The sequence below is a fragment of the Hyperolius riggenbachi genome, chromosome 11 (genome assembly GCF_040937935.1).
Source record: "Hyperolius riggenbachi isolate aHypRig1 chromosome 11, aHypRig1.pri, whole genome shotgun sequence".
In the NCBI taxonomy this organism is placed as follows: Eukaryota; Metazoa; Chordata; class Amphibia; order Anura; family Hyperoliidae; genus Hyperolius; species Hyperolius riggenbachi.
The window spans coordinates 202,905,751-202,924,660 of record NC_090656.1 but is presented as its reverse complement, the minus strand read 5'-3'; the positions used below and the strand labels follow the sequence as shown (position 1 = coordinate 202,924,660).

The 18,910-nt window shown below is 46.8% G+C and overlaps 1 protein-coding gene across 1 annotated transcript in view; it reads left to right on the top strand.

Annotated features, from left to right (window-relative positions):
- Window positions 1-1,186: 1,186 nt before the first annotated feature.
- PSMA1 (proteasome 20S subunit alpha 1) overlaps window positions 1,187-18,910 on the top strand; it is a 43,890-nt gene continuing 26,166 nt past the window's right edge. Inside the window, exons 1-5 of the mRNA XM_068261272.1 lie at window positions 1,187-1,295; window positions 9,122-9,166; window positions 13,477-13,578; window positions 16,051-16,154; window positions 17,266-17,354. Coding sequence (XP_068117373.1) covers window positions 1,293-1,295; window positions 9,122-9,166; window positions 13,477-13,578; window positions 16,051-16,154; window positions 17,266-17,354 — 343 coding nt within the window. The 5' untranslated portion in view covers window positions 1,187-1,292. The remainder of the gene's footprint in view (window positions 1,296-9,121; window positions 9,167-13,476; window positions 13,579-16,050; window positions 16,155-17,265; window positions 17,355-18,910) is intronic.

Here is an 18,910-nt window from a genome sequence, read left to right as displayed (position 1 = left end):
AACTAAACTGACATACACTGAATCCTGACATCTGCTGTCAGTTACTAGTCCCGTGGCAATGCAGAGGGTAAAATAGCAGCTCATTTCCATTAAGATCCCAACTCAGGAAATGCAGCCAAACATATTGGGCTCTATTCATAAAAAAGTTGTGGCGAAAAAACTCCTGGAGGGAAAATACCGCAGCGGTATTTTACACTTCTGGGTGGCCATTCATAGAAATCTTGCCAGCTGCGATAGCAGAGCGGAGATCTCCCGCTGCAAGCTGGCGGTAAGCTGTCGGAAGGCATGCGGAAACACTTCAGCCGGCAGAGTCCCTCCGTGCACTGCTCTCTCTGGGAGGTCTGTCCAGTGGCGTAGCTAAGGAGCTGCGGGCCCCGATGCAAGTTTTACAATGGGGCCCCCCAAGAACTCTATACATAGCAATTGATACGGCGCACCAAAACCTGCCAATGGAAACTACAGTGTCAGAGGTGCAAGAAGGGGATGGGGAATAGCTTGTTAATGAGTACCACTATTCAAAGTATCTATAGAAGTGATTATTATGAGTGCAGGACCAGTAGAGAACTAATATTGTAGTTAAGGGAGCACCCTTTGGGGCCCCTCTGGCCCAAGGGCCCCGATGCGGTCGCAACCTCTGCAACCCCTATTGCTACGCCCCCTGGGTCTGTCCCATTCACTTGTATGTAATCCGCAAAATCAGAGGAAGCGGTATTTCCCATCCACATACCGCTTCTTCTAAACTTTATGAATGGTTACTTTTTTCTAGCTAAATCTAGAAAAACACTGGAGAAGGCGGAAATTTCTCGCTCTGCTGGGGGATTGTAGATTTTCATGCGGGAACAGCTTTTATGAATGCCCACTTTGCTAAATGGACGGGAAAATCCGCTGTTTTGAGCGGAAAACTTGCAGTAACCTTTTATGAATAGAGCCCATTATTTCATACACTAGAGTTCGGACAGTTCTTCCTATTCTTGTCTTGTTGTCCGCCGAAAGAGTTGTCTATAAAGCTTTAACCAGTGGGCGGGGCTCACATCTCATGCTTGGTCTGCGGGCGGTACCATGGCGGGAACTATGTATGTTCTGGGGGCGTGACTTCGCGGCGAGGATTCATTGCTCCGGCTCTGTGGGCGTGGTATGATTGCTCTGAGTCTAGAGGCGTGGCAGAGCGAATGGATTGCTTTGGGCTGGGGGCGGAGCGGGAAGCGCTCTGCCCACTTGCCCAGACCGGAGTATACGAGCGACGATCGGCACCATTATTCAGCAGCTAGACTACAGCGGAGGCACCAGTCACTATGGTGAGTCCAGGAGGTGGGGGATTCGGCGATCCTTCTTATTGGGGGACCTCTGGCCGTTATTATCTTGCCTCCAGGGTAACCTGCTGGTGCTTTGTCTGTGTACCTGGAAATGTCCCAGGCTGGCCTGGGGAAGCCCTATTCCCTGCCCCCCATTATTACCGGGCACTGTCCTCACTGCAGTCACCAAGGATATTTATATGTGGCAGCAATTTAAGACCTAGATTTCTCCCACCAACTTCACCTGTCATTCTATACTGGTACCCTTACATTTTCTCATCTGATCCCCACCAGACACCTTCCAAGTCTGATTGCCTCATTCACAGCTCAGCAGCTGATTGTACAAAGCCCTGCACCAACCAAAAATCGTGTTCACGTCTAGGGTTGCCAGGTGTCCGGTTTTAGACCGGACAGTCCGGTTTTTGGCCGCTATGTCCTGTCCAAAAAGGCATGTTAAACCGGACAATTAAGATGTCCGGTTTTATGCCTTTTGCCACTTGCCGCCAGTAACTCCGAAACATCCGTTCATCAGCCGTTTCGGAGTCACAGAGATCATTCTGCCCGATTAGCAATAGGGATTCGGGAAGCACTACTGTGGATATGGCACCGCCCCTGTTTGTCATCACATCACAATACTGAGATCCGCCTCCAACATGGCGGCCTGTACGGCTCCGAAGTTGCGACATGGTGATGTACGACATGCCGCGCTAACTTGTGTGCGCATGCGCAGTGTCTGTAGTGAGGCTGTCTCCTGATGGTGGGAGCGGGGTTTTCCTGCAGTTTGTAATTCGGCAAAACTGTGCAGGACTCGTCACCAGCAGTATGGCGTTCAACTTCGGATCTGCTACAGGGGCCAGCACTAACAGGTAGGAAGATAGTGAGAGATGGGGACACAAAGCTCGGGGGGTGTTGTATAGAAGCAGCACGCTGTCACACATCATGCTTGTCAAACCTTATGTTACTGCTGTCTCTCAACACGATTACAGCAATTGAAATACAGTTTGATTATGAAGTCAGTGTAGCCCGTTTTGGGTAACAGGCCCGCCACCCGTCCGCCAGCGCTGCGCGACTGCTGATTCGCTGCCTGGCTGTCAGTCAAAGGCACAGCCAGCCAGCTTACGCGGCGTAAGTTACGCCAGCTTAAGTACCGCCCCCGAGCCCGCGCTTCCCGACGTTGCTACGTGTAATGCTTGTGCATTTACTGGTGAAAAGCGGTCTCTTATTATGTGCATTTACTGGTGAAAAGTGGTCTCTTATGTGCATGTACTGGTGAGGACAGTTAGTGACATGGCTATGTACTCTGTAATGTGCTGCAGAAGATGTCAGTGCGATATAAATACTGTAAAAAACATTTTTTAAAAAGCCCATTGCTTAGCCCCACTCTACATAAAAGTGCGCTTCTGACTCCGCCCCTAACTCCACCCCCTGTCCGGTTTTCTCCATCAGCCGACCTGGCAACCCTATTCACGTCTGGTAAATGTCATCCACTTCCTTTCCCTTTCACTGGTGTCATGATCGACAGGAAGTGATGGGCATCTCTTGAATTTACTTCTGGTGCTAGAAGCTTATTGCAGTCTGTGATCCTGTTTGTGTAATTTAAACGGCACCTGAAGAAATATATTAAAGCTGCCATATTAATTTCCTTTTTAAAGGAAACCTGAGACGAAAGAATAAAAGCATTTATACTTACCTGGTGCTTCCTCCAGCTTTCTTCAAGCTGTGGGCTCCCTCACTATACCCTAGTATGCTCTGATCCTCTGCTAGCCAGCCCGGTACATTTGTCCAGTCGCATGTGCGTAGATCACTACTGGGGCTGACTGGAGGATTTACTGGGCTGGCAAGGGAAGGATCAAAACGGCTTGGGAGGACGGTGAGGGAGTAAATGGTCTGAAGAAGACCCCCGCCCTCCGATGCGTCACACAGAGATCAGGACTGTCAGATCATCTCATATGAGCGCCCCCCCCAGTGCGTCACCCAGAGATCCGGACTGTCAGATCATCTCATATGAACATCCGCGCCCCCCTCCCAAGTGCGTTACCCAGAGATTCAGACTGTCAGATCATCTCATCTGAGCACCTGCCCCCAATGCGTCACCCAGAAATCCAGACTGTCAGATCATCTCATCTGAGCACCAGCCCCCGATGCGTCGCCCAGAGATCCGGACTGTCAGATCATATTGTCTGAGCACAGGCCCTAATGCGTCACTCAGAAATCCGGACTGTCAGATCATCTCATCTGAGCGCCCTCCATGTGTCACCCAGAGATCCGGGCTGTCCGATCATATTAATCCACAAGGATCACCAGCACACCACCAGTTTACAGCTCACCTTTTATTGTGCCAGTCTCCACAATAATCCAACAATTGTTTTGGGGGCCGGACAGGGTCCCCCTTTATCTAGGCATGTGGTTACCTGCCCGGCCCCCGAAACAATTGTTGGATTATTGTGGAGACTGGCACAATAAAAGGTGTGCTGTAAACTGGTGGTGTGCTGGTGATCCTTGTGGACTGACTTGAATGTGGTACTGCCTATACCACTTCACCAAGCACCCCCCTAAAATCTGATGACGGAAGGTGTGCCTGCTTCATTCTGGAAACATTGTCAGATCATATTGTCTGAGCACCGACCCCCGAGGAGTCACCCAGAGATCAAGACTGTCAGACCCAGCCCGGCCCCCCAGTGCATCACCCAGAGATCCGGACTGTCAGATCATATTGTCTGAGCACCGACCCCCGAGGAGTCACCCAGAGATAAAGACTGTCAGACCCAGCCCGGCCCCCCAGTGCATCACCCAGAGATCTGGACTGTCAGATCATATTGTCTGAGCACCGACCCCCGAGGAGTCACCCAGAGATCAAGACTGTCAGATCTTGTATGAGTGCCGACCCTCCTATGCATCACCTAGAGATCCTGACTGTCAGATCATCTGGTCTGAGCATCGGCCAAGTCCATTGTTCTTCCTCCCAACCCCTCCCACTCTGTTGTGCGGCCTCCCTCTGCCCCTCCCTCCATAGCAATGGAATGCGTCGCTAGTCTAAAAGCCAATTTGCTTCTGTTAAAGCCGATCCGGGATGAAAAACTAACTATAACAAGTAACTTGTCTACATATCTTATCTAAAGGTTAGATAGTTTACACAGCAAATGTAGCTGCAAGCATCTTCAATAGAATGATTATTTCTTCCTGTGATATGACAGCAGCCATGTTGTTTGTAAACATTACAACCTAATCCCCCCCCCGCCTCTGAAATCTCTGGCTAGTAATACCTCCCCCTCCTCCTGCCCAGACTGAGCTCCCATGAGCCCTTGCTACTGCCAAGGCTCTCTGAAAAACTGTGGGCGAGGCTTGTTTAGTTTATAGGGAATAAGAGTATTAAAAGAAAAACAAAAAAGTATTTGGCTTGAGGAATGCCCTATAAACAATAGGAAAGGAACACAATTATGCAATGAGTAAAAGTTCATCTCGGATCCACTTTAACCACCTTAGCGGTATGGACGAGCTCAGCTCGTCCATTACCGCCAGAGGGTGCCGCTCAGGCCCTGCTGGGCCGATTTTGATGAAATAAAGAGCAGCACACGCAGCCGGCACTTTGCCAGCCGCGTGTGCTGCCCGATCGCCGCCGCTCTGCGGCGATCTGCCGCGAGCAGCGGCGAAAGAGGGTCCCCCCAGCCGCCTGAGCCCTGCGCAGCCGGAACAAATAGTTCCGGCCAGCGCTAAGGGCTGGATCGGAGGCGGCTGACGTCCATGACGTCACTCCGCTCGTCGCCATGGCGACAGGAGAAGCCAAACACGGAAGGCTGCTCATTGCGGCCTTCCGTGTTACTTTTGGCCGCCGGAGGCGATCAGAAGAACGCCTCCGGAGCGCCATCTAGTGGGCTTTCATGCAGCCAACTTTCAGTTGGCTGCATGAAATAGTTTTTTTTTTATTTAAAAAAAACCCTCATGCAGCCGCCCTGGCGATCTTAATAGAACGCCAGGGTGGTTAAAGCATTGAGCTCTGAACTGTCGCTTGAGGGCTCAAGCCCCGATCCTTGTGGGTGACCGTTCTCATTGGTGTATACGCACCTCCCCAGCACTTTTTTGTGACACTATGGCAGCATTTGACTGTTTCTTATGTATTGCACTAGCTCACCATTATGTTTGTCTGATTTTGTTGCATGCGAAGTAATTTGGCCATATAATAAAGAATATTTTGCAATTAATCCTCTTGAAATGCCTTATACTATATAACTCATCATTTTTGCTTTGGTTTTACCTGATAATTATAGAGTGTTGTCAGGTCGGCAAATATTTTGCTGACTGTCTGTCCTATTTGCTGACTGTGTCTGTCCTGGGTGGTTGCTAGGGATTGTTAATGAGATGCAAATCATTCTGTGTTGATGCAGGATTATGTAAGGTAGAATTTGATTGGTCCATTTTCAAGCTACAGAAATTAGCATACATAGTTTGTGTAGCCTTGCATGAATTTGGAACAGTTTGCATAACGGCTGGGGTCACACTTGAACAAAAGTATCAGTTTTCTGCCATTTGCATTTCTGCATTTTTTTTTTTTTCTGCGTTTGTGGTTTTCATGCGTTTACATTTGCATTTTGATAAATATCTATATTACCAAGTGAAAAAAAAAATTTCTAAATCTTTTTTTTCCCCCTCACCTTTTTTCAAAAATGCATGTTTTTTTATTTCCCGTAGGAAACGATTGCTTGTAAAATGCAATCATTTTGCATTCATTATGCAGAAAGAATGGACTTGCTGAGTGGTTCCCCCCCCCCCCCCCCCTGCACCTAAACCGCATACCTATGCACTTTTTGTGCAGCCCATAGACTAACATTATGTGCATTCTTGTATGCGTTTTCTGCTCTGCGGCAAAAGCGCATGCTATTCAAATAAGTGTGACCCCTGCCTTAGTATTCCCTTCCAGAGACATGTGCAGGGATATGTCAGAGGCTTGGGGAACCAGTATATAACATGGGTAATCCAGACACACTGATGTAAGAGATTTAGTTGAACCCAAGTGAACCATACCACTTCGCACTCACTGTGTGCATTCACCATTTTAATGGATCCCCAAATTCCTGTAACTGTCAACCCCCCCCCCCCCCCAAAAAAAAAAAACAACAACAAACAAACATAAAAATACTCCTGTAGTAAGTATGGTATAAAATGAAGCTGTTGTATTGTGGGTGGTGGTCTGATGTTGTTGGTGTCATTTTTGTATGCCTGGTTTGTCTGCTCTGTGCCACACAGCATGCTTGTGCCATTCTGATGATATGTCTTCTCTCCCTTACTATCTGTTACTGTCTTTCATCTGTATAGATGTGTGTAGTGTGAGGCCCTGCATTGTCTGGGCTGAGGCCTCATGTTGGAGTTGTCTGACTTCCACTTTCAGTTTGTGAGTCCCGATGAGTGTGCATGTTCAGGAAGTGTCCCTCCCATCTGCTGATGTGTAACCTGTTTGTACAGAATCTGGGAATCCCCTCAGTCTGCTTGCAGCTGAACTCCTGTACATAAAAAAAAAAAAAAAATAGTAATAGGATAAATAGTATAGGTGTACACCTAACAACCGACTTCCAAAAGTGTCAGCTTATTGTGTATGTGCTGTCTGGTCCTCTGTCACCAACTCACTAGATGTCAAATGTCTTAAAACCAGTATTAGGCCCCCTGCACACCGCAAATCCGATTTGCGATTTTCCCTGGATGCTATTAAAACGCAGCACCAATTACAAATTGTAAATCGGAATCGCATGTAGTGTGCAAGAGGCTTTAGTACAGACAGTGCTTCCTCCAAAAGTTAGTAGGTGACTTGGCCACCTGGCTTCACCCAGAGCAGGAATGTCACATTGGATGGAGAGACACATAATGAGGAACTCCAGGCTTCTAAAAAAAAATTCCCCACATAAACCTTGTGCTCACCCAAACTTGATCTGGCACTGCAAATCTTTCAGTGATGCATTGGGACGGCTGTATATTCCAGATTCCCAGCAGATACAGCCATCTCTGCTGAGTCTAGAGTGTGTACAAGACTTTAAACTGTCTCCTGTGCTAGCTGTCTATTGGACACAAGACTACACTACCCATGATCCCTAGCAAATTCTGTTCGCTACCCAGCTGATAACAGTGAATCTTGATGGCTGAAATTTGTAGGCCTTACTGTACACTGTGGCAATGGAAGGAGTAGAATCACAGTAGCTCACTCCTGCAGTCACTAACTCAGGAAGTTCAGCCATGTTGAGTTTTTTTCTTTCAGTAACTTATTCAGAAAATGTAAGGTAAAGACAGAATCAGAACCAAAATCCCCTTTATTTGCCAAGTACGACAGATGTTGCACCTGGAATTTATTTGTGGTACACATGGCATTTTACTGAGAGCAAAACCACAAACTGTATTCTCATTTTTCTACTCATGTATGGATGCTTGGAGCTGTTCTTGCTAGGAATCCACTATTCACATATATCAGAGCTGCACAGATGTTTTTGAAATTTTATTTAAAATGGCATTTCCATTACACTTCTGCTATGAATTTCTAATACTGACTGTAAGCCCGAGTGGCACCTGTGAGGATATATGTGGTGGTGATGATGATATGTACGGTAATATGCAGAACATGGCAGCCATATTGTATCTCGTGGAAGCCATATTTTCACTTTTTCTGTCTGTGTCATGTGTGTATGGCTGAAGGAAGCTGCTACTTTGAGTTTCTGCATTCAGTTCCTCTGGAAGCAGGGAGCTGCTAATTAGCAGCCATTTGTCTGCATGGCTTTTGAACTCTGTGTATATGTAGACAGCCCCATTGTCCCAATATACAAATCAGGACCAACTGAGTCTGGGAACTTCAAAGGCTAATTAGGAAACGCTTAATCAGACAGTTGCCCGACCACTTTGAAGCCTATACAGATGATCAGCTACCCCGTCCCTTTGGTCTGAATAGGAGAGCAGGAAATGCTAAATTGGTTTGCTAGCCTCTGGCAAGGAGATGGCTGATTAGGCTAATAGCAGCCGTGTCCTTACATTTGATCTGCTATGAAATACTGTCTCAGGTGTGTATTTTGCTTGGGCAATTGTCACCTGGAGTAGGGAAGTCTTTTTGATGTGTGTGCTAAATTACAATTTTACCTGTGGAAATTAGATCTATGGGGAGAGGGGAAATCTCTGCAAAGATCAAAAGTGGAACAGGATAAACCTTTGAAGTTTGCATATCACAGCCAGAAAGGATATGACAAACGTTCTGTGCAAACCTTCGGAGGCAGGTTGGACTTGTACCCCCAGGCCACAAATGGGCCTATAAGAACCTGCACAGGACCTTCACAACTTGTAGTTCCCTGGAGATAGCAAAGACGCTAGAACTGCCCCGACTACTCATCTACTTCTCTCCCCCAGCTTCATGCCGCTGTGTCCCAAAGCTTCAGCCTATGGGGAAGAAGTAGACAACTTGTGTTTCTACTGGAGCCGATGGTCTTGCATGCGGGACCATAGCTCCGTTATAGGGCCAATCATTGCACTCACTGAGTAGCAGTGAGTGCAGGGATTGGCCCAATGACGAAGCCATGGTCCCATCCACGAGACCATTGGGCCCAGTAACAAGTTGCCATGCTTCCCCTTACTGCCGCTAGGGCTTACTTACGGGGGAGGACTGATATTTCGAGCATGCTTGAAATTCCTGCTAGGGCTTTATTTTGGGGAAACTGAGGTACATACCTCCCAGATCCATAGCAATCTCTAGGTGGACAGCACATGTATTTGACACTTTGATACTTATATTTCCTTGTGTTTTATTTTTGCCATCTTGTTGTGTTTTCGATCAGTTTGAGTAACCGTCATTGTTCTTTATTCTGCAGTTTCGCAACCAGTATGATAACGATGTGACCGTCTGGAGCCCCCAGGTAAGCTCTTTGTGTCGCGAGGAGGGGGGGGGGGGGCTGAGAGAACACAGTAGAGGTTTTATCTGATGCACAATCCTTCATTCTGTTCCTCTACTATTAATCATTTTTTCAGATGTTTAGCATGAGGTGTTTCTCCTGACCTCTAATCTCCCCAGAGAATAGGAGACCTTGTGAGCTCCCAACATCAGAGGCAGATTTGGCTGAAGAAACCATAATTGGGTATAGCTACACCCCTCTAGGAGGGGTGGGGCTTGTTTATTACTAATAACATAGTAACAAAGTTCTGAGGGGTTTACACCACACCCATCCACTGGGCAGCTTAAACCAGTAATGATCAGTAAGGCGCTAAAGGAGTATTCCGTCACATAATAAGCTATATCGGCAGCATGTGACTCACCTAGATGTTTCTTGCCTTTTTTTTTTTTTTTAATTCTCCATGCTTATTGTATGTTATATTTCTGTTTATCCTTAAACATTCCTTTTTCTATGTATATTGTCCTATAATTGCTCTTACTTTAGTACCTAAATTCTCCTCTTACCCTCATTACCCACCCCTGGCCTAATACCACTTTCTCCAACTACACCCCCGAACCTTTCCTCCCCAACCTCTGGGGGGGGGGGGGGGGGGGTGGTTTCAACTCCTCCCTCACCGAACTGCCTTCCTCGCCAGCCTCTTGGGGCCTAACTGCCTCCATCGCCAGCCTCTTGGGGCCTTAAAGAGAAACTCCGACCAAGAATTGAACTTCATCCCAATCAGTAGCTGATACCCCCTTTTACATGAGAAATATATTCCTTTTCACAAACAGATCATCAGGGGGCTCTGTATGGCTGATATTGTGGTGAAACCCCTCACATAGTGCAAAGTCATGACCAAGGTCCTGGCATTTTTCTGTCTGTGAACCTTGTTGCATTGTGGGAAATAGCTGTTTACAGCTGTTTCCAACTGCTAAAAAAGCAAGCAGCAGCTACATCACCTGGCAGCAGTAAAAATGGCACCATGTGATAAATGTCAGAATGTAAATCGGGGAGAAGAAAGATTTTACAATGGGCAAACACTGACTAAATCATCCTATATAATAATAGGGAACTGTCCCTGCATATAGCAGGGACAGTTGTCTCTGTGTAGCTGGGTCCGTGTTTTTTGCTACCCAGCCTCACACAGGCAGGACGACAGGGACGGGGCCAGGCGGGCGTGTGAACCCCTGACGGGCAAGTGCGAGACTGGTGCGCGCAGGCGCGCACAGGAAGACCTAGCCCGTTTTTAAACGGGCTAAGGTCACTAGTTTATACATAATTATGGTAAAAATGAAGCACTTTTTTATTACATTATATTCACTGGAGTTCCTCTTTAATGCTTTCTTCCCTAGCCTCTTAAAGAGACTCCGTAACAAAAATTGCATCCTGTTTTTTATCATCCTACAAGTTCCAAAAGCTATTCTAATGTGTTCTGGCTTACTGCAGCACGTTCTACTATCACCATCTCTGTAATAAATCAACTTATATCTCTCTCTTGTCAGACTTGTCAGCCTGTGTCTGGAAGGCTGCCAAGTTCTTCAGTGTTGTGGTTCTGTGATGCATCTCCCCCCTCCAGGCCCCTCTCTGCACACTGCCTGTGTGTTATTTAGATTAGGGCAGCTTCTCTCTGCTCTCTTATCTTTTACAAGCTGGATAAATCCTCCTCTGAGCTGGCAAGGCTTTCACATACTGAGGAATTACATACAGGCAGAGCTGTCGGCGCTAGTCTACTTTAGGGGACCCAGCGCAAATCCCCATAGACAATTGGAACTGTGCTGAAAACGGAAAGAATTTCCGCTTTCAGCTAGTTTAAAACCCCACAAGTTATATATGTATGGAAAGCTAAGATTCTCCTCTAACGAATTCTGGCACTTTCGGTGAGAAAAACCTTAAACTCACCGTGCAGGAAGCGCCGAAAGTCCGCAATCGTGGCTCCGTCGGCCATCTTAGCTCTGCTGCTGCTGCCGTTTGTCTCCCTCCTCATTGGAGGGATTGTTAGCTGGGGGCGTGCCAGGAAGAAAAAGTGAACTCCACACGCCACCTAGTGGCTGTGGAATACAAGTAATTCTTGTATTGAAAACTGTCATTGTAATTTAAAACTTGCAAAAATACAAGAAATGCATTTAATGAAATAATAAAAAAAAAAAATGAAAATAATTAAGGTGTGCGTGCAATCTCCACTATCCATGTGGACATAGAGTAGGAATAAAAAGTTGTCCGAGCGAAGCGAGGACCGAGCCCGTAGCCCAGCGAGCGAAGCGAGCGGGCAAGGGGACAGTGACTCCACTAAAGCAGGTGTGCATGCAATCTCCACTATCCATGTGGACATAGAGTAGGAATAAAAAGTTGTCCGAGCGAAGCGAGGACCGAGCCCGCAGCCCAGCGAGCGAAGCGAGCGGGCAAGGGGACAGTGACTCCACTAAAGCAGGTGTGCGTGCAATCTCCACTATCCATGTGGACATAGAGTAGGAATAAAAAGTTGTCCGAGCGAAGCGAGGACCGAGCCCGCAGCCCAGCGAGCAAAGCGAGCGGGCAAGGGGACAGTGACTCCACTAAAGCAGGTGTGCGTATAAATAACATTATTTTAATAATAATGTATTAATGTATTATAATACATTATTATTCCCATGCCCAAGTTCAGAGCAACTTATGTTTTATCACTCAGCCACTGGGTGGCGTGTGGAGTTCACTTTTTCTTCCTGGCACGCCCCCAGCTAACAATCCCTCCAATGAGGAGGGAGATAAACAGCAGCAGCAGACAGCTAAAATGGCCGACGGAGCCACGATTGCGGACTTTCGGCGCTTCCTGCACGGTGAGTTTAAGGTTTTTCTCACCGAAAGTGCCAGAATTCGTTAGAGGAGAATCTTAGCTTTCCATACATATATAACTTGTGGGGTTTAAAACAAGCTGAAAGCGGAAATTCTTTCCGTTTTCAGCTCAGTTCCAATTGTCTATGGGGATTTGCGCTGGGTCCCCTAAAGTAGACTAGCTCCGAGCTGTCTGCACTCTGCAGGAAGAAACAGCCTGAAACTTCAGTGGAAGATAGCTGCAGGGGGAAAGAAACACACAAACGATCTCTTGAGATTCAAAAGGAAGGCTGTATACAGCCTGCTTGTGTATGGATGTATTTTCTATGTGTGGACATACTGTACATCAACCTACTTCCTGTTTTGGTGGCCATTTTGTTTGTTTACAAACAAACTTTTTTTAAACTGTTTTTAACCACTTTTAATGCGGCGAGGAGCGGCGAAATTGTGACAGAGGGTAATAGGAGATGTCCCCTAACGCACTGGTATGTTTACTTTTGTGTGATTTTAACAATACAGATTCTCTTTAAAGGAAACACAAGGTGAGAGTTATATTGAGGCTGCCATATTTATTTCCTTTTAAACAATACTAGTTGTCTGGCTGCAAACAGTCAGGATGCCGGGGTCCTCACCCACCCAGGCTTCACACACCCGGTCCGCCGGTGCTCAGACACTCAGTGGCTCACCACTCCCCCAATATGTTGACAATGACAAAGGATCGAGGTCGGCACTCCACTGGCGATATAAACTTGCGTTTATTGAAAAAGTTGCAAACACGACATGTTTCGGGGTCACCCCCTTCCTCAAGTGTACCTTGAGGAAGGGGGTGACCCCGAAACATGTCGTGTTTGCAACTTTTTCAATAAACACAAGTTTATATCGCCAGTGGAGTGCCGACCTCGATCCTTTGTAGTTGTCTGGCTGTCCTGCTGATCCTCTGCCTCTAATACTTTTAGCCATAGACCCTGAACAAGCATATGCAGATCAGGTGTTTCTGACAATATTGTCAGAACTGACATTAGTTGCATGCTTGTTTCTGGTGCACTTCAGACAGTACTGCAGCCAAATACAGCAGCAGGGCTGCCAGGAAACTGGTATTGTTTAAAAGGAAACAAATATGGCAGCCTCCATAACACTCTCGCCTCTGGTTCACTTTAAGGCCTATACACCTCCCTCCTCAATCTCTTAGGGCCTGAAACACTTCCCCAGGGGTGGAGTTCATAAGGCACAACAGAGCATCCTAATGCTGGGAATACACGATGCATGTTTGCGCTCGATTTGCCGTTCGATCGTGTTTCGTTTCGTTTATCCGCTCGATTCTCTTATCTTTTCTTATCACTTTCCATTCACTTCTATCAGAAATCGAGCAGCAAAACTATCGAAAGTGAGATCGGACATGTTTGAAATTATCTACTGAACCATCTATCTGCCTTAAAAACGCATGGTGCATTCCCTGCATAATACTGAGTGATTTGTTTGTTTTGCAGGGCCGGATCCATCAGATTGAGTATGCCATGGAAGCGGTAAAGCAAGGTTCTGCCACTGTGGGACTGAAGTCCAAGACTCATGCCGTGCTTGTGGCTCTAAAGGTCAGTTAATTCACTGCCAACAAGCTTCATTTGCATGAAGGTTCTATTCAGCATGTACCTGTAAGAGATAACCGCATATTTAGAATGACCACAATGCAGCAGCAAGTACCTTTGTCACACAAGTTTATTCTCTGTGTGTTGGGGACACAATCTGGGTTGCACACGGAACAGAGGCCTAGACAGGATGGGGACAGAACCTCAGACCAGATAAGACAAGGCTCCTGTTCATCTGCGATTTGTACATGGCATATGGAACATAAACCCATGTACAATTAAGGCAGCCATACACTGGTCGATGTGCCATCAGATCGACCAGCTGACAGATCCCTATCTGATCGAATCTGATCAGAGAGGGATCGTATGGCTGCCTTTCCTGCAAACAGATTGTGAATCGATTTCAGCCTGAAACCGATCACAATCTGTTGTGGTGGTGCTGCCGCCGCTCCCCCCGCCGGTATACATTACCTGAGGCTGGCTCCCGGGCGTGATGTCCCCGTCATGTGGCACCTCCGGCTCCGGCATCCGCATAGAACTTAAGCTATCACACCAGTGACAGCGGAAGTTCAAATAGAGCGCCCTCTAGTTGTACTTCCGCTGTCACTGGCATGACAGCGGAAGTTATACGAGGATGCCGGAGGTGCCATGACGGGAGCAGTGACGGACGGGATGCCCGGGAGCCAGCCTCAGGTAATGTATACCTGATCGGATCGGCCGCCGCTAGCGACGCGCTCCCTACCCGCGGGCGATCGAGGGTAATTTCCCGCACGGCGCGATCGACGGACAGATCCGATTTCGGGAGGAAATCGGATCGGCGGGTGCGTGTTGCGCGAACGATTGGCAGCAGATTCGATCCCAGTGATCGAATCTGCTGTCGAAACTGCCGCAAATCGGGCCAGTGTATGGCCACCTTTATGGTACTTAAGGTTGGTTTTACACTTGAGCTGTGCGTTTGCTGTGCATTGCCCCTGCCGCATCACACTGACACGCACAAAATCTCAAACATGTCACATGCATAGCGCCGCCCCTCACACAGTGACGTACTCCTGGACAGGAAGTACGTAACTGGAATTCCCGGGAATCCGTTACATTCATGTTCTACGCATGCACGCCGCATTGCCGCTGTCAACCTTTTTAAAAGTTGTGTGTCACCCGTTGACTTGCATTACTTCCACCGCCTCGGTAGTCCAGTGTAATGAATAGTGTAGCCCCACCTGTGCAGTAGGAGCCTGTTTCGCATTTAATTGTGCTGCCGCACTAAACACTCCAAATATCTCCATTTCCACACCACCTACACTCCAGAAATTGTCAGGGTAGGGAGGGGACGCCCTGAAATCCCTCTGTGCCAAACCGCAGCCCCCGAACCCAGCTGGTTCCCAAGATAGGTTTCTGTAATCGATCTCAGGAACCAGCTGGGCTCGGGGACTGCAATTTGGCACAACGATAGATCGGGGGGTCCCCTCCATAACCTGAAAATTCTGGGAGTGTAGGTGGTGCGGAAGCGGAGATATTATGGGGAAATAATATTACTCAGTGCAGCCGGGAAGCAGCATTTCTCACAATGTGTCATTGCACCAGCGGTAACAGGCCGTTGCCCCTGGTTCGCTTGATGACGGATCAGGCAATGTCAATGCAACATGGTAAGTGTGCTATTCCCCATTGCCTTGCATTGCCGTTGTTACCCTGCGGTAAAACAGGGTAGCCCAACGCACATTTGCAATGCAAGACTACAAGGGGCCTAAAGCGAACCCGAGGTAAGAGGGATATAAGGACTACTATACTTTTTTTTTTTTGTTTTAAACAATGCACGTTGCCTGTCTGTCCCCTGATCCAGTCTCTCTAACATACAGATCAGAGGTCTCTGTCTCAAGTCAGACAGGATTAGCCATGTGCTTGTTTCAAGGTTTTGACTTAGTCACTACAAATGCCAGAAGACGACAGGATTGCCAGGCAACTGCTGGTGTTTAAAAGAAAATTTAATTTGGCAGCCTCCATATCACGCTCGCCTCGGGTTAGCCTTAAAATTATAATTCGTCACTATTTTTGTTTATAACCTACCCTGCAATGGGGGTACCAATAGTAAAGAATGGCTTCTTGGTAGAAGCCAGGAGTTGTCAGGGAAGATTATTTGTGTGACACTTATGCGAGGTCTGTGTGAGTTTTCCTCCAGGAGAAATTTCTTGTTACTTTCTAAAATAACACAGATATATTCACTGGAACCCTCCCAATTTGGGCCCCAGTCTGTGGTGGGACGCTAGATGTTGAAATGGGTATTAGTTCAGGGTTCTCTGTAAAGCGCTGTGTAGTATGTTGGTATAATATCAATAAAAAATGAATAAAACATTGTAGCATTGGAAGTTTATATTGGTGTATTGAGGTCCCGCTGGATACAAGTGTGTTGGTATAACATTGTTATATTGGTGTAACAGCAGTAGGTTGGACTAACGCTAGTCATAACATTGTTGTATTCCGCAGAGAGCGCAGTCTGAACTGGCCGCCCATCAGAAGAAGATCCTCAATGTGGACAATCATGTTGGAATCTCCATTGCTGGTCTCACGGCTGATGCACGGCTGCTCTGGTGAGTGGGCAGCCTTGGTGTAACCGGTAGAGCTACGTTATGTTCCCTGTCAGGTCTATACCGCCATACCAGGACTAGGCAAACTTTACGTGGCCCAGGCCACAGGCTAAAGACCACAGGCTGCATTCCTCTCCTTTTTTTTTAATTTTTTTTTCCTCCCTCCGACCTCCCTGCAGAGTTGTGAGTGGGCTGAAGTGAGAGGGTTAACTCAACTAATCGCTGCTTCCAGTGGCAGGTCTTCATGGCCACAGCAGTGGCATGCCATCAGTACATGCCAGCGTGTAACATGCTCACCTGTAGGTTATCAGCCACCACTATAGCTGTAGCAGCCACTGATTAGCAGCCATCACTATGCCAGCAGCATTAATGTCCACTGATTATAAGCTGCCACTGTACCACAGCAATAACATCCACTGATTAGCAGCTGCCACTGTGCTGACTGCACACTAACTATAACAAGTAACTTGTCTTTATATCTTCTCTAAAGTTTAGATAGTTTACACAGCAAATCTAGCTGCAAACCGCTTCAAAAGTGTATGCCTATTTATTGCTGTGATACAATGACAGCAGCCATGTTGTTTGTAAACATTACACAGAGGCAGGCTTATCTGTATCTTGTGCAAAAAAACCTAATGACCCCTCCTCCTCCCTCCTCCCCTCTGCCTCTGAAATCTCTGGCTAGTAATACCTCCCCCTCCTCCTGCCCAGACTGAGCTCCCATGAGCCCTTGCTACTGTCTGAAAGTGCCTTGGCTCTCTGAAAACCTGTGGGCGAGGCTTGTTTAGTTTATAGGCAATCTTGGATCCACCCTAACAAAATATCTGCCTCCATGCATCAGGATTTAGAAACACTGCAGATAGAAGTGACATGCTGCCCCCCCCCCACACACACACACACACGCACTCATAACTTAGTGCCAGTGTAGACATTGCCCTGCCAACTTCAGATACTTAAGCAACTGGTATTGTTTAAAGGAAAATTAATATGGCAGCCCTCATGTGCTTCTCACTTCAGTTATCCTTTAAGATATTGCAGAGAGCCCCATTTCATTGTTTTAGCCCTGTGTTTTCTCTTTATTGTAGCAGTAGTTCACTTGGCTTTTATTTTGCAGTAACTTCATGCGACAGGAGTGTCTGGATTCCCGGTTTGTGTTTGATCGGCCATTGCCCGTGTCTCGTCTCGTCTCCCAGATTGGAAGCAGTATCCTTCAGTGTGTATAACATGACATCGCACCCCCAACATCTGTCTAATCACGTTACATCTGCCTCCAACACTCACATAATCTATACAGATCTTCCTTGTCTTTTAACCACTTACCGACATTGTATCGTGTTAAAACGTCAGGTTTGAGCCTGTTAACGGCAACATGACGTTTTAATACATTGCGCGTGCGCACCGCTCCTGCTGCCATTTCCATAGGGATTCCGTGTTCCAATCGCAATGCCTGGAATGAATGGACGTGATCACAATCAGCGGCCACATCCATTCATAAAACAGGAAACAGTGTAGTTAAAGAGAACCAGAGACGAAGCACACTCATGTATTTTATTACATTTATCAGTGGGAACCTGACAGTAAACACCTTTCATGCTTTTAGTTTTATTCTTCTCAGTCTAATCTATCTGTTATCAACTGTGATAAGAATCCACCGACTGATTCAGTCTAGGTTTACCCTGGAATCATTATAGCTGAGTCACTCTTCTGTGGAGTCTTTTCAAGCCCAAGCCTGCCCCCTCCTGGCTCAGATTTCCTACTCAGAGCTGTTGACATAGGAGGGGCTGCTGCTGCCGAGAAAGAAGCTCTGAAACAGACAAGTGTATCTTTGTGCACTGTGCAGCCAGTCATTATCTACTGTATGCAGTTTCATTTCTATGAGAGACACTTCCTACAGGCAGCCACACAGCATACCAGAATAATAACGTTGAAAGCAGACAGATGAAAGGCTGCAGCAGCCCTGCTTGTCTATAGTCTCATAGAGGCTAGACAGCACATCCAGAACAGCTTATAACCTGGAAGTAGAAGGGATATGAGCTGGTGGCCATATTGGATATTTCCTGGAGCAATAATGGATAAAAAACACTCAAAAAGGCACACCAGAGTGGCGAAATTATCAGGTAGAGCATTTATTCTTTACAAGCTATCAACTGATAGGTTTATTTTGTGTGAATCGTTCATCTCTAGTTCCCTTTAAATGTAGAAGGGAAAAAAAAAGTGAACATTTATAATGGGAGAGTGCTCACTAACGCCATCTTGTGGCCAAAAAGTAAAATTGCACATACATACATCGGAAAATTGTATACTTACCTTCCGTAATTTTCCTTTCCTGGATCAAACGATGACGGCATACCTATGAGTTCTAGCCCCGCCCCCTGAACCCGATAGTACAGACTACCTATAAAATCTTTAGACCCACCCCCTCCAGCCATTCTTGGTGAAAATCAGTCCTCGAATGGACAAGAGGGAGGGATTCGTATGCCGCCATCGTTTGATCCAGGAAAGGAAAATTACAGAAGGTAAGTATACAATTTTCCGATTTCCTGGACCAAACATGGTGGCATACCTATGGGATGTAACAAATCACACAAGAGGGAGGGAATGCTGCAAAGATAACAATTTATTTACATAATACAGCTCTTCCAAAATCCACAGAAGACAAGGCAGCAGGATCAACGTGATAATGTTTAAGAAATGTGTTTACAGAAGACCAACCTGCTGCTCTACATACAGACTTAACTGAAACCTTAGAAAAACATGCC